The 14,967-nt window shown below is 42.5% G+C and overlaps 1 protein-coding gene across 8 annotated transcripts in view; it reads right to left on the bottom strand.

The window, feature by feature from the left end:
• The window catches only part of LOC140200467 (stAR-related lipid transfer protein 9-like), a 396,482-nt gene that overhangs the window by 183,948 nt on the left and 197,567 nt on the right, over nt 1-14,967 (bottom strand). For all 8 annotated transcript variants that reach the window (XM_072263850.1, XM_072263869.1, XM_072263879.1 and 5 more), the window contains exons 5-7: nt 10,194-10,226; nt 10,036-10,097; nt 9,445-9,557 (exon numbers count right to left, since the gene is read on the bottom strand). In XM_072263850.1, coding sequence (XP_072119951.1) covers nt 9,445-9,557; nt 10,036-10,097; nt 10,194-10,226 — 208 coding nt within the window. The remainder of the gene's footprint in view (nt 1-9,444; nt 9,558-10,035; nt 10,098-10,193; nt 10,227-14,967) is intronic.

Below are 14,967 nucleotides of genomic sequence, written 5' to 3'. Positions count from 1 at the left end.
CATGAGACAGTAAACAGGAAAACTGCACATAATAATCAAACCAACAACAATATGAAAGATAAATCAAGTCTGAAACATTAGTGCTGCTTCTAATGAACTTAAACACTCATGCATAACCAAACAGAAGACATGGTTATTCTTTTAGTCAATAGTGACATCTGGAATGGCTAGTTCCAAAATCAAAACATATGGAAAAAGTAAAAGAATATTCATGAAGGGCTGCTCTGTGTTTTCCTGCAACACAAGGCTGAAAAGGATCCAACAGGATACAAGGGGTTCCCAGTATGATGGAATAATAAAAATACTTTGTATAAAGCAGCCAACAATACACTGAGATTTTTTTTTAAATGTGAACCACATTTGACTCCATGGCAATTTCATAATTTAAAACTTCAATATCATATCACATCTTCGCTTCTGAGAAAAGATTTCCAGCTTCAAGAGTCTCTCATGTAACTATATCTCATCTCTGAAATCATCTATACATTCTATTCAATCCCTTGATATTTTTCAAAGGTTAAGTATTCTATAATAGATTTAACATTCACTTTCCTCTCTATATCCCATTAACCATGGTTATAACTTTGCATTGGCTTAAACCCTGGAGTTCACTGTATCTGTGACTGTCTTTCCAACTTGTTGCTGGAAATTTTGGGAATCCTGCACATGCACACATCATCATGAAAGTCTATAAATGACAGATGTTAACAAGGAATCTCTGATTATACTATGACATTGGGCTCATGAATAACAGTGATGGTGTGTGAAATTTCCATACTTACCCACCATTTTAGCTGCCAAGTAGCGCTGCTGCAATAACAGGCCTCAAGGGTGTTTTAGTTCATTATTTTAAACTTTCTGAATATTTTTGCCTTTGAGTGTTTCAAATCTACTTAAGCTTTTTATTTTAGTTAAATAAAATCTTTTAATATTTTTATTAGTTTCTTTCTGTATTGAAGTCTTCTGGCTGCTTTGTGACTGTGACTTGTCCTGACCCATCACATGATGGGAGTGATTATCAAATCCCTGATACGGCACAGGCCATTCAACACAGCTTTTAAGTCCACAAGCTCCCTTTGAGGGATATCACCATACACAAGTACAGGCATTGTATATGAGGCAGCAACAAGTGAGGAGGACTGGCCACTATTGACAAATGGACCAAACGTTCGAGGTCGGCCGAGGTGTGACAAGTGAAGGAGAGAGTGAGGGGATTGGCTGAGAAGGAACGGTTGATTTAAAAACCAGTCGGGACCAGCCTGCAACACAAACGTTCGAGGTCGGCCGAGGTGTGACAAGTGAAACGAATTAGTCAAAATATCAGCCAATATAATCAAGGTTTGCTCTAGGGGAGCGGCCTGTCGGAGAGCCGCCTTGTCGAGGGAAGTGCCTTGTGAGAAAAATGTGAGTCTTTGGCTCAGGAGTCTTCGGCGAGGATGCTGAGGGAGGAGACAACGCCACAGTTGGAGAGGGTGAGAAGTGACAGGTCAACTGATTCAGTGTGCTGCTTGCATGATGTGGGAGGTCAGGGACATTGATGGTGTCTCTGTCTGCTACAGCTGTGAAAAGTGTGTCCAGGTTCAGCTCCTGAAGGACCGTGTTGAGGCACTGGAGAAGCAACTGGATGACCTCAGATTCATCCGGGAAACCGAGAGTTTTCTGGACAGGACCAACAGCGACATCGTTACACCAAAGAGAGAAGGGGAGCGACGATGAGGAAGGGATGGATGCTTGGAGTACAGGAGACCCCAGGGGATGTACCTCTTGATATCAGGTTCTCCCTCTTGGAAGCTGTCGGGACAGAAGACATTGCCTGTCCGAGAGGCGGACAGGTCAGCGAGTCAAAAATTGGCGCTGAAACAAAGCTGAGGAGACAGAAGTCAGGCAGAGCCATGGTAGTAGGGGATTCCATAGTGAGAGGTACAGAAAGGGGTTTCTGCGGCAACAGGCGGGATTTAAGGATGGTGTGTTGCCTCCCTGGTGCCAGGATCCAGGATGTCACAGACCGATTGCAGGGCATCCTCAAGGGAGAAGGTGATCAGCCGGAAGCGGTAGTGCGTGTCGGCACAAATGACGTTGGGAGGATGAGGAAAGAAATTCTGCAGCGTGACTTCAGAGAACTCGGAAGAGGGCTGAAAAGCGGGACCTCCAGGGTGGTTATCTCCAGTTTGCTTCCAGTTCCTTGTGCTGGAGAGGACAGGAACAGGGAGATAGGGATCTGAATGTGTGGCTGAGGAGCTGGTGCAGGAAGCAGGGATTTAGATTCTTGGACCTGTGGGATTTGTTTTGGGGTAAGGATGAATTGTACAGAGGGGACGGGTTGCACCTTAACAGACGGGGGACCGGCATTCTGGCTGGCAGGTTTGCCACTGCTACACGGGTGTGTTTAAACTAAGTAGTGGCGGGGGGAGGGGAAAATATAAGGATGGAGTTAAAGGGAATGAGAGAATAAGAAAAGTTAAGAAAAATAACAGAATTAACGGGGCAGAAAGCTCAGGAAGGGATCAGAGAGTATGGCCAAGTGCAATAGGAATCGATGGGAAAGGTGAGGGGAGTAAAAGTATTACTTTAAATGGACTAAAAGTATTATATATGAATGCACGGAGTATAAGAAATAAAGTGGATGAGCTTGAGGCTCAGTTGGAAATTGGCAAGTATGATGTTGTGGGAATAACAGAGACATGGCTGCAAGAGGACCAAGGCTGGGAAATGAATATTCAGGGATATACATACTATCGAAAGGACAGACAGGTTGGCAGAGGGGGTGAGGTGGCTCTGTTGGTAAGGAATGAAATTCAGTCACTTGCGAGGGGGGACACAGAATCAGATGTAGAGTCAGTATGGACAGAACTGAGAAACTGTAAGGGCAAAAATACCCTAATGGGAGTTATCTACAGGCCCCCAAACAGTAGCCTGGATATAGGGTGCAAATTGAATCAAAGAGTTAAAATTGGCATGTCGCAAAGGTAATACTACAGCTGTTATGGGGGATTTCAACATGCGGGTAGACTGGGTTGGTACTGGACCCCAAGAAAGGGAGTTTGTGGAGAGCCTCAGAGATGGATTCTTAGAGCAGCTTGTATTACAGCCTATCAGGGCGAAGGCAATTCTAGATTTAGTGTTGTGTAATGAACCAGATTTGATAAGGGAACTCGAGGTAAAGGAGCCATTAGGAGGTAGTGACCATAATATGATAAGTTTTAATCTATAATTTGAGAGGGAGAAGGGAAAATCGGGAGTGTCAGTATTACAGTTGAACAAAGGGAACTATGGACCCATGAGGGAGCAGCCGGCCAAAGTTTACTGGAAAGATACCCCAGCAGGGATGACAGTGGAACAACAATGGCAGGTATTTCTGGGAATAACACAGAACGTGCAGGATCAGTTCATTCCAAAGAGGAAGAAAGATTCTAAGGGGAGTAAGGGGCGACCGTGGATGACAAGGGAAGTCAAGGACAGTATAAAAATAAAAGAGAGGAAGTATAACATAGCAAGGATGAGCGGGAAGCCAGAGGATTGAGAAACTTTTAAGGAGCAACAGAAGATAACTAAAAAGGCAATACGGGGGCAAAAGATGAGGTACAAAGGTAAGCCAGCCAAGAATATAAAGGAGGATAGTAATAGCTTCTTCAGGTATTGTGACCAAGTTATCAGAAGATTAATGCCAATAAGAGAGATAAGAGAGAGACAAATGGGGGAAACATTCAAAATGCTAATAAGAGAGAGATGAGAGGGATTAACAAAAAGGAGACACAGTTCCGAATATTATCAGAGACCGGTTGCTTTGAACCTGAATTGTTTGAAGTTTGAGGGATAAAAGGAACAGGTTCACTAAGGCAACGGACACCACGACACCACGAGATAATGAGACCCTGGAAGTGCAGTGTGCCCCCACAAGTTGGTGGGAGTTTTGGAGGTCCGGTCACGGGACCAACCATAGACGCACAGGGTGAGACAGTACGATCGGCAGGAACCTGGTGTGTGTGTCCACCCTTGCCTGGGTGCCAGGTTCACCGCAGAAGAACGATTGTATCCGGAACGGAGGGGTCACAGCCGGTGACCTCAGAAGACATTAAAAAGGGCTCGCGCCAAAAGCTAACTGCGAGGAATATCAAAGGTCTGTTGAATCCGATTTGAATATCAGCATTCGCTCTCTCTCTCTCTCTCCCCAACAGCACGACGGCGATTACTGCGAACTGAAACTGAACTGAACTCTGTGTCATTTGAGACTGATCATTTTACCCCTAGACTGCGATAGAGCTTGATTGATCCTATTATCCTAGTTCTGTGTACATGTGTGTTTATTCATTGCTAACCTGTTGCATTTATATCCTTACTATTAGAGTACTGTGTTATTTATTTCTTTAATAAAACTTTCTTAGCTCCAGTAATCCAGACTCCAACTAAGTGGTCCATTTCTGCTGGTTTGGCAACTCAGTTATGGGGTACGTAACAGTATGTGAAGAGGAAAAAATTAGTTAAGACCAAAGTTGGGCCCTTGAAGACAGAAATGGGTGAAATTATTATGGGGAACAAGGAAATGGCAGATGAGCTGAACGGGTACTTTGGATCTGTCTTCAATAGGGAAGACACAAACAATCTCCCAGATGTAATAGTGGCCAGAGGACCTAGAGTAACGGAGGAACTGAAGGAAATTCGCATTAGGCAGAAAATGGTGTTGGGTAAACTGATGGGACTGAAGGGTGATAAATCCCCAGGGCCTGATGGTCTGCATCCCAGCGTACTTAAGGAGGTGGGTCTAGAAATCGTGGACGCATTGGTAATCATTTTCCAATGTTCTATAGATTCAGGAACAGTTCCTGCGGATTGGAGGGTAGCTAATGTTCTCCCACTTTTTAAGAAAGGAGGGAGAGAGAAAACAGGCAATTATAGATCAGTTAGTCTGACATCAGTGGTGGGGAAGATGCTGGAGTCAATTATAAAAGATGAAATAGCAGCATATTTTGATAGCAGTAGCAGGATAGGTTTAAGTCAGCATGGATTTACGAAGGGGAAATCATGTTTGACTAATCTTCTGGAATTTTTTGAGGACGTAACTTTGAAAATGGACAAGGGAGAGCCAGCGGATGTAGTGTACCTGGACTTGCAGAAAGCCTTCGATAAGGTCCCACATAGGAGATTAGTGGGCAAAATTAGAGCACATGGTATTGGGGGTAGGGTACTGACATGGGAAAATTGGTTGGTAGACAGGAAACAAAGAGTAGAGATTAACGGGTCCCTTTTGGAATGGCGGGCAGTACTAGCGGGGTACCGCAAGGCTCGGTGCTGGGACTGCAGCTACTTATACTTTATTGTCGCCAAACAGTTGATACTAGAACGTACAATCATCATAGCGATACAGGTTTCCCCCGCCATCTGAAGGTACAGCATTCCTGTGAAACGGTTCGTAAGCCGGAATGTCGTAAAGCGAAGAAGCAATTACCTTTATATGGGAAAAATCTGTGAGCGTTCGCAGACCCAAAAATAACCTACCAAATCATGCCAAATAACACATAAAACCTAAAACAACAGTAACATATAGTAAAAGCAGGATTGCTATGATAAATACACAGCCTATATAAATTAGAAATACTCCTCTACAACGATTGCCTGCACTGTTCTCCATAGCGAAAACTTAACGCAAGCCTCTTGGCAGAAACACGGAGCAAGCGCTGTTGGCAGAAAATCTCACGCAAGCACTCTTCGCAAAAACTCTCTCTCCAGTAACCTTTAAGCTATGAAGCTGCTGAATCATACCAAATAACACATAAAAATACACAGCTAATATAAAGTAGAAATAATGTATGTACAGTGTAGTATCACTTACGGGAATCGTGAAGACAGCGCAGAGCACACTGATGATGGTGTGTTAGACTGAGTCCTTGGAGGTTGGGGTGGTGCAGTGGCCCCCACCCTCCAGGCCGCCAACCGATACCAATCCGCGAAGAATGTAGCAGTCCAGTGGAATCCGGGAGGCACCCAGCACATCTTTAAGAAAAAAGCCGAAATAAACAAGCTAATTAATTAGGTGCCGCCCGGCATGTAAATGTTGGCCCAGATCAGAGGCGACACAATTGGCAATCGCCTCTGATCTGGGCCGACAATTACATGCCAGGCGGCACCTAATTAATTAGCTTGTTTATTTCGGCTTTTTGCTTAAAGATGTGCTGGATGCCTCCCAGCTACCGCTGCATTCTCCGCAAATCGGTATCTGTCCGCGGCCCGGGGTTTGGGACCACTGGGGTGGTGGGACATGGGGGTGTCATTTCATCGTCGATCAGGGTAGGCAGGTCATCTTCTTCTATGTCTGCCTGCCTCGATGGCAAAGGTCGAGGTTCGTTGTCTGCTGTGGCTCATGTGGAAGGCTTGAAAAATGACAGAATGCTTGACTGCTAGCCTCGCGCATTTTTCTATCATACAGTTCTTTGTAAGCACTCAAACCATCCTGCAAATATGCCCTAAACCGACATACCATTTCAAAATTTAGGTCATACTTTATCATTGCTGCGAAAACCTCATGCAGTTGCTTCACGTTCAGTTTCTGAACAACTTTACTTTTGCTACTTCATTCAGTTTTGATTGTTATCCTTTCCTCTCCCAATTGCATCAGCTCTTCATCTATCAGTTCTTGGTCATGGGAAGCCAAACCTCTTCAACATCACCTTCGTCAACTTCCACAAGCCAAACTCATTTTGTCCTTACTTCGTTCAGCACGATCGAAATGCTTAATTATGTCTAGTTTTACGCTAAGTGTAACACCCTTACGAGCTCTTTTAGGCTTTTCCAATATCTTAGAACTCATCTTGCTAACTGCTGCTCACAGGCACGTGTTTAAGCAATGCTGGCGAGAATGCAGTTCCAAATCCGGGGGAGAGTGGCTGCTCGGGGCGCACGGCACGCCGCTTTTTTCGTAACAGTGAAAACACCTTCTGTTAGTGAAAACAGGGAACTAATGTAGGCCTTTCGTAACAGCGAGGTTTCGTAAAGCAAAGTTCCAAAAGCGGGGGACACCTGTATTTGATTCTGCGCTTCCCGCTCCCTAGATTACAAATCGATAGTAAATATTGAAAATTTAAATTATAAATCATAAATAGAAAAATTAGAAAAATGGAAAGTAAGGTAGTACAAAAAAACCAAGATGCAGGTCCGGATATTTGGAGGGTACGGCTCAGATCCGGGTCAGGATCCATTCAGCAGTTTTATCACAGTTGGAAAAAAGCTGCTCCCAAATCTGGCCATGTGTCTTCAAGCTCCTGAGCCTTCTCCCGGAGGGAAGAGGGACGAAAAGTGTGTTGGCTGGGTGGGTCATGGCCTTGATTATCCTGGCAGCACTGCTCCAACAGCGTGCAAGGACAGAAGATTGGTTTGTGTGATGTGCTGCGCCATGTTCACGATCTTCTGCAGCTTCTTCTGGTCTTGGACAGGACAACTTCCATACCAGGTTGTGATGCACCCTAGAAGAATGCTTTCTATGGTGCATCTATAAAAATTAGTGAGGGTTTCAGGGAACAGGCCAAATTTCTTTAGTTTTCTCAGGAAGTAAAGGCGCTGGTGGATGAAGGAATTAAAAGTAACATTAGCAAATTTGCAGATGACACAAAGCTGGGTGACAGTGTGAAATGTGATGAGAATATAAGGTGATTTGGACAGGTTGGGTGAATGGGCAGCTGCATGGCAGATGCAGTTTAATGTGGATAAATGTGAGGTTATTCACTTTGGTGGCAAGAACAGGAAGGCAGATTACTATCTGAATGGTGTCAAGTTAGAAAAAGGGGAAGTACAACGAGATCTGGGTGTCCTTATTCATCAGTCACTGAAAGTAAGCATACAGGTACAGCAGGCAGTGAAGAAAGCTAATGGCATGTTGGCCTTCATAACAAGGGGAGTTGTCTAGGAGCAAAGAGGTCCTTCTGCAGTTGTACAAGGCCCTGGTGAGATCCCACTTGGAGTATTGTGTGCAGTTTTGGTCTCCAAATTTGAGGAAGGACATTCTTGCTATGGAGGGAGTGCAGCCAGGGTTCACTAGGTTAATTCCAGGGATGGCTGGAATGTCATATGTTGAAAGATTGGAGCAACTGGGCTTGTATACTCTGGAATTTAGAAGGATGAGAGGGGATCTGATTGAAACATATAAGATTATTAAGGGATTGGACATGCTAGAGGCAGGAAACATGTTCCCGATGTTGGGGGAGTCCAGAACCAGAGGCCACAGTTTAAGAATAAGGGGTAGACGATTTAGAACGGAGTTGAAGAAAAACTTCTTCAAACAGAGGGTTGTGGGTCTGTGGAATGCTCTGCCTATTAAGGCAGTGGAAGCCAATTCTCTGGATTCTTTCAAGAAAGAGTTAGATAGAGCTCTTAAAGATAGCGGAGTCAAGGGATATGGGGAGAAGGCAAGATCAGGGTACTGATTGTGGGTGATCAGCCATGATCACAGTGAATGGTGGTGCTCTCTTGCACCTATTGTCTATCTACTGAGCTACCTCCAAAAGATATTACTTTGTTCCTCTCCATTCCTCTCTTACAGCAGACAATTATGCCTACCTACAATGGTATCTATAAATTTTGCTGATGCATCCTGGACTACACCCAGGATTACATTCAAACGCTAAGCACTGGTGACTGCCAGGATATCCAGTTTAATCCACACACCATATCACAATTGAAGGCCATTACATTTGTATCTTCTGGTTACAAACCCAAATTGTACCACTATCTGTATTTCATTACAATGTCAAACGTCATCATCAAATCACCCTTAATTTTCCACTTTCTTTAGTCCATTTACATTTTATTTAGTTTATTTAAATGGGATATTTATTTAACGATACAGTGCAGAGAAGGTCCTTCCAGCTCTTTGAACCACACCGCCCCAACAACCCCAATTAACTCTACTCTGATCATGGAACAATTTACAATATCCAAATACCCTACCCGGTATGTCTTTGGTCCATGGGAGGAAACCAGAGCACCCAGGAAAAATGCACACATTCCACAGGGAGGATGTACAGATTCCTTACAGAGTGGCATCAGAGTTGAACTCCGAACACCAGGCTGCCCTGAACTAACCACTGTGCTATTGTGGCACGCAGAGATACCTCATCTCTGGTGCCATCCCAATGAATTTCTCTTCTACTCTCTTATAAAAACATCATTTTTCTTAGAATTAAGCACAGTAGACCAACTGAGGCCAGCCAATCTACAAACTTAATATCTATGATATAAATTCCATTTTATATACTCTAACATTATATATAATATAGTCTATAATATACATTTCACATGATATTAGAGAGTGATAAAACTGATCCTGAATTTTAGTATAACTATTAAGATTTAGCAGCATAAAAGTTCAGACAAAAGCAGGAAGAATTATATACAAACAATTAAAAATAAAAGGCATCAAAGTTAAAAGGCAATTGGATACATTGTGTATGGAATCACCTTGCACATAGGGACCTTTCTCTGGGTGTTCACGCACACGAAGGGTATAGGGCTTGTTTCCTTCACAGCGTTTCAGAAGATCACGGACACGCTCATTATAAATTTCTAGAAAGCTGGTAAAAAGTAAGTTAATGCATTTCAGTAATTAAATGGCAGATTTAAATGACAGTGAATTTAAAATAAAATTTAAAAATGCATGGCCTGTTATTACAGAGATTCACTTCTAGGCTGATCTATCTAATTCACAATATTCTACTATTACATAGTAAAGGAGCAAAGAAACTGACCTTTCAACCCAAATGCTTCTTCCCACTCAATTTGATCTAATTCTTTTGTCAAATCTTTCTAATCCACGTGCTTAATTCATTTTTTCTTAAATACATCTATTCTTTTATTTCACTCTCATTATCTAGTGGTAAGACTACATTCTAATTACTACTGTGGAGAACATAGCTTCCAAAACCATAATTTTTCATCATTTTTATATTATTCTAAAAGTAACAGGATATGAGGAGGTGCGTAGTTGAAAAGGGGAGTGTACAGTAACTTCACTCAATAGTAGGAGAAAAAGAAACACGTGGCACTCCTCACCTAACTTCTATGCTGCATGGTGCTGGCTTCTCCTGGTAGGCGTCAACTCTTGAAAAAAGGCCCTGTGAAAATTAGCACCATATCAGTATTATATTGGTCCACTGTGACTCATGTGATACAAGAATCTGTATTGTATAAATTGCTGAGAAGTCACATACCTTGCATATCCTTGGTGTCAGTCCAATTGATGCCTGTGGGTCACAAGTGAATGAAGTCACATGATGGATACTTTAAGAGCTTCCTTACCCAACAATCTGTTGTTATTTCTAATCACTAAATTGATCAAAGTGCCATTAATTTCTTCTGTCCACAGAGCATCCTAACCACCTTTTTCTCACTGTTATACAGGTATACTTCATCAGTATTGACAGCTTCATAATCATATTTCAGAGTATATTAATGGGCTATCATGTCCCTGATATTGTGAAAAGTGAAGTTGTCAATCTGCATTCTCATGGCCAAATTTTCCACAATTCTCCTAATGAGGAACAAATATTGAGATGAATGAAATGCTGGAAAAATTCAGGTCAAACATTAACTTGCTTGGCAGTGGAATGGGAACTAGAGCATCAGGTAAGAAAGGGGAGGGCTTAAGAGAAAGTTACATCATGACCATAAGGAAGGACAGGCAGGGCAGGAGAACAGGATGGACAGATGGAAGTGTGGCTTTGTCTGTACAGTTTGTCTTCTTTTGCACATTGTCTGCTAATGAAAAGCTTTTGGAAAATGTTATTGTACCACCTATTTTCCTGTAAATGCCTGCAAGAAAATGAAAAGTAGTATACAGTAAAATATGCATTATCATTTAATAAATTTACTTTGAAATTTAAGCATGGGATCAAGATGTTGTAGCCTTAGTTGAGAGAGTGACAGGACTGGATAATTAATCTTCCAGGACTTTGATGTCTTAGGAAAGATAGAGAAAATTAAAGGGGTGTGGGGGGGGGTGGGCTTGTTCTATGTTAAAAGGCTTGAACAGATCAGATATGGCAAAGTTATTTCCCATGGTAGGGGGTTCTAGGACAAGAGGGCACGACTTCAGGATTGAAGGACGTCCTTTTAGAACTGAGATGCGGAGAAATTACTTTAGTCCAAGGGTGGTAAATTACTTTAGTCCAAAGGAGGCCAAGTCATTGGGTGTATTTAAGGCAGAGATAGATAGGTTCTTGATTAGCTAGGCCATCAAAGGGGATGGGGTGAAAGCAGGGGAGTGGGGATGACTGGAAGAATTGGACCAGCCCATAATTGAATGGCGGAGCAGACTCAATGGGACGAATGGTCTACTTCAGCTCCTATATCTTATGGTCTTATGATCTCATTGAAACCTACTGAATGTTGAAAAGACTAGATCAGGTGGATGTGGAGAGGATGTTTCTTATGCTGGGCCTATCCAGAACCAAAGGGAACAGCCTCAAAATTGAGGGGTGATCTTTTAGAACAGAGGTAAGGAGGCATTTTTTAGCCAGAGAGCAGTGAATCTGTGGAATGCTCTGCCACAGACTATGGTTGAGGCCAAGTCTGTGGGTATAGTTCAAGTGGAAGTTGATAGTTTCCTGATTGGTCAGGGCATCAAAGGATATGGTGAGAAAGCAGGTTGAGTGGGATTTGGGATGAGCCATGATGAAATGGCGGGGCAGACTCGATGGATTGAATGTCCTAATTCTGTTCCTATGTCTTATAGTCTTATGGGCTCTCCCCACCAGGTTCAGGAACAGTTACTATGCCTCATAACAGTCACTGTCCCATGATCATCTCATATCCCTTTTGCCAATCAACTGTCCAGCTCTTGGCTCCATCCCTTCCCCCCCTGTCTTCTCCTATCATTTCAGATCTCCCCCTCCCCCTCCCACTTTCAAATCTCTTACGAGCTCTTCTTTCAGTTAGTCCTGACGAAGGGTCTCGGCCCGAAACATCAACTGTACCTCTTCGAGATGCTGCCTGGCCTGCTACGTTCACCAGCAATTTTTGTGTGTGTTGCTATGCCTCAACCATCAGGTTCTTGAACTAAGTGGGATAACTTCACCGAACTTCACTTGCCCCACCACTGAACTGTTCCCACATCCTCTGGTCTTACTAACAGGACTCTTGATATGTAATGCTTATTTATTTTTATCATTATTTCTTTTTTTCCTTTCTCTTTGCTCACTGCTTGTCCACCCTGTCAGTGCATTATTTCATTGATTTTATTATGGTAATTGGATTTATTGTGTATGCCTGTGAGAAAATGAATCTCAAGGTTGTCTATGTGACATATACAGTATGTACATTGATAATAAATTTACACTGAACTTGGAATTTATCCACCTTAATATTCTTTAAGTGACTGAATACTCCCTGTTTCTTTACCTGCAAATGCTTGAGCATATTAGAATGCTCCAAACAGATCTCACATCCTCCATGTCTGCTTCTTTGTAAATACCAGTGCAAATTTTGGCCCTCAGCTGCACCCTCTACCTCCAAGCACATGTTCTCTTGTTTATCCTTAAGTGGTCCTCCCTTCTTCCTAGTTATCCTCTTATGCTTGCTGCATGTATGGTACGCCTTGGGATTTGCTTTAATCCTGTTTGCCAAGGATTTTTCATGCCCCTCTTGTCTCTTCTAATTCCCTTTTTTGTGTTATTTTTCACTTTTATCATCCTCAAGGGCAACATTTGATTTTTAGCTTCCGAAATCTTACATACTCTTCCTTTCTCTTGACTAAATTCACCACCTCTCATGGCATACAGATTGCCTTTACATTGCCATCCTTCTTACTAGAATATTACTGTTCTATATTCTATGTAGTTGATCTCTAAGCACTCTCAACGTCAGATGTGTACTTGCCAAAGACAGCCGTTCCCAATTAACTCTCCTTAGTTTCTGCCTAATACTCTTGTAATTTGTCCTGCTCCAATTAAATATCCTTCCTCAAGGTCGATACTTTTCCTTACTTACAGTTATCTTAAAACATAAGATATTGCTACTGCTGTTCCCTAAATGTTCTCCAGTGAAAGGTCAGTCACCTGGCCTGGCTCATCTCATAACACCCAGAGCAGTATGGCTTCTCCGCTTGTTGAACTATTTTCATACTGATTAAGAAACTCACACAAAATGCTAGAGGAACTCAACAAATCCGACAGCATCTATGGAGAGGAATAAGCAATTTTGAGCCTTCAATGGAACTGGAAAGGAAGGCAGAAGAACCCAGAATAAGAACATGTGGGGAGGGGGAAGAGTACAAGCTGGCAGATAATAGGTCAAGCCAGGTGAGGTAGAAGGTCAGTGGGCAGGGATGAAGTGAGAAACTTAGGCTAAGTGGCCTAATTCTGCTCTTACTATAAAAGAGGATACCAAAAGTTTTGTCAGATATATAAGGAGTAAAAGAAAGGCAAGACTAGATATTGGATTGCTGGAAAGTGAGGCTGGAGAGGTAGGAATGGGGGACAAACTCAATAAGTATTTTGCATCAGTCTTTACTGTGGAAGACATGAGTAGTATACCAAAATTGCAGAGCCAGGGGGCGGAAGTGAATGTAGATGCTACTATTAAAGAGAAGGCGCTTGGGAAGCTGAAAGGTTTGAAGTTAGATAAGTCACCTGGACTAGATGGACTATACCCCAGCAATCTGAAAAAGGTAGCTAAAGAGATTTGCAGATGCATTAATAGGGATCTTTCAAGAATCACTGTATTATGGAATGGCTCCAGAAGAGTGGAAAATTGAAAATGTCACTCACTCTTCAAGAAGGGAGAGACAAAAGACAGGAAATAATAGGCCAGCTAGCCTAATTTCAGTGCTTACTAAGATGCTGGAGTCCATTGTTAAGGATGAGGCTTTGAGATACTTTGAAGCTCATAATAGAACAGGAAAATGCCAGCAAGGTTTTCTTAAGGGGAAATTATCCTTGACAAACCTGTTGGAATTTTTTGAGGAAATAACAAGCAGGGTGGGCAATGGAGGAATGGGCAAAATTTGGCAGAAGGAATAAAAGTGTAGACTACTTTATAAATGGGGAGACAATTCAAAAATCAGAGATGCAAAGGGACATGGGAGTTCTCGTGTAGGATTCCCTAAATGTTAACTTGCAGGTTGAGTTAGTGGTAAGGAAGACAAATGCAATGTTAACATTCAAGTGGACTTGAATATCAAAGCAAGGATGTAATGCTAAGGCTTTCTAAGGAATTGGGCAGACCACACTTAGATTATTGTGTGCAGTTCTGAGTGCACATCTAAGAAAAGATGCGCTGGCATTAGAGAGGGTCACTAGAATTATCCCAGGAATGAAAGGGTTAAGGAGTGCTTAATGGCTCTAGGCCTGTACTCGCTGGAGTTTAGAATAATGACCGAGGGATCTCACTGAAACAGAGGGCTAGATAGAGTGGATGTGGAGATGATGTTTCCAATAGAGAGAGCGTCTAGGACCAGAGGGCATAGCCTCAGAAATGAAGAACATCCATTTAGAACAGAGATGAGGAGGAATTTCTTTAGTCAGAGGGTGGTGAATCTGTGCAATTCATTGCCACAGACAGATAATAGGTTATTGATTAATCAGGGTGTTGAAGGTTACAGGGAGAAGGCAGGAGAATGGGGTTGAGAGGGATAATAAATTAGCCATAATGGAATGGCAGAGTTGACTCAATGGGCCAAATGGCCTAATTCTACTCCTGTGTCTTATAATATTATAGGACAGATGAAAAGGAGTCAGTGAATATTTTTTATTTGGATTCCCAGAAGACCTTTGACAGGGTGCCCATAGTATTACAAGAAAGATACAGGCATGGACAGAAGATTGACTGACCGGTAGGAGGCAAAGAGTGGGAATAAAGGAAGTATATTCTAGGTGGCTGCTGGTGACTAGTGGTATTACACAGGGGTCAATGTTGGGACTGCTTCTTTTCATGTTATATGTCAATGATTTGGAAGATGGAATTGATAGCTCTTTGGCCAAGTTTGCA

This window comes from Mobula birostris, chromosome 1 (assembly GCF_030028105.1).
Source record: "Mobula birostris isolate sMobBir1 chromosome 1, sMobBir1.hap1, whole genome shotgun sequence".
Lineage (NCBI taxonomy): Eukaryota > Metazoa > Chordata > Chondrichthyes > Myliobatiformes > Myliobatidae > Mobula > Mobula birostris.
Note: the sequence above shows the minus strand (reverse complement) of the source record. Positions and strands in the feature narration are given on the sequence as shown.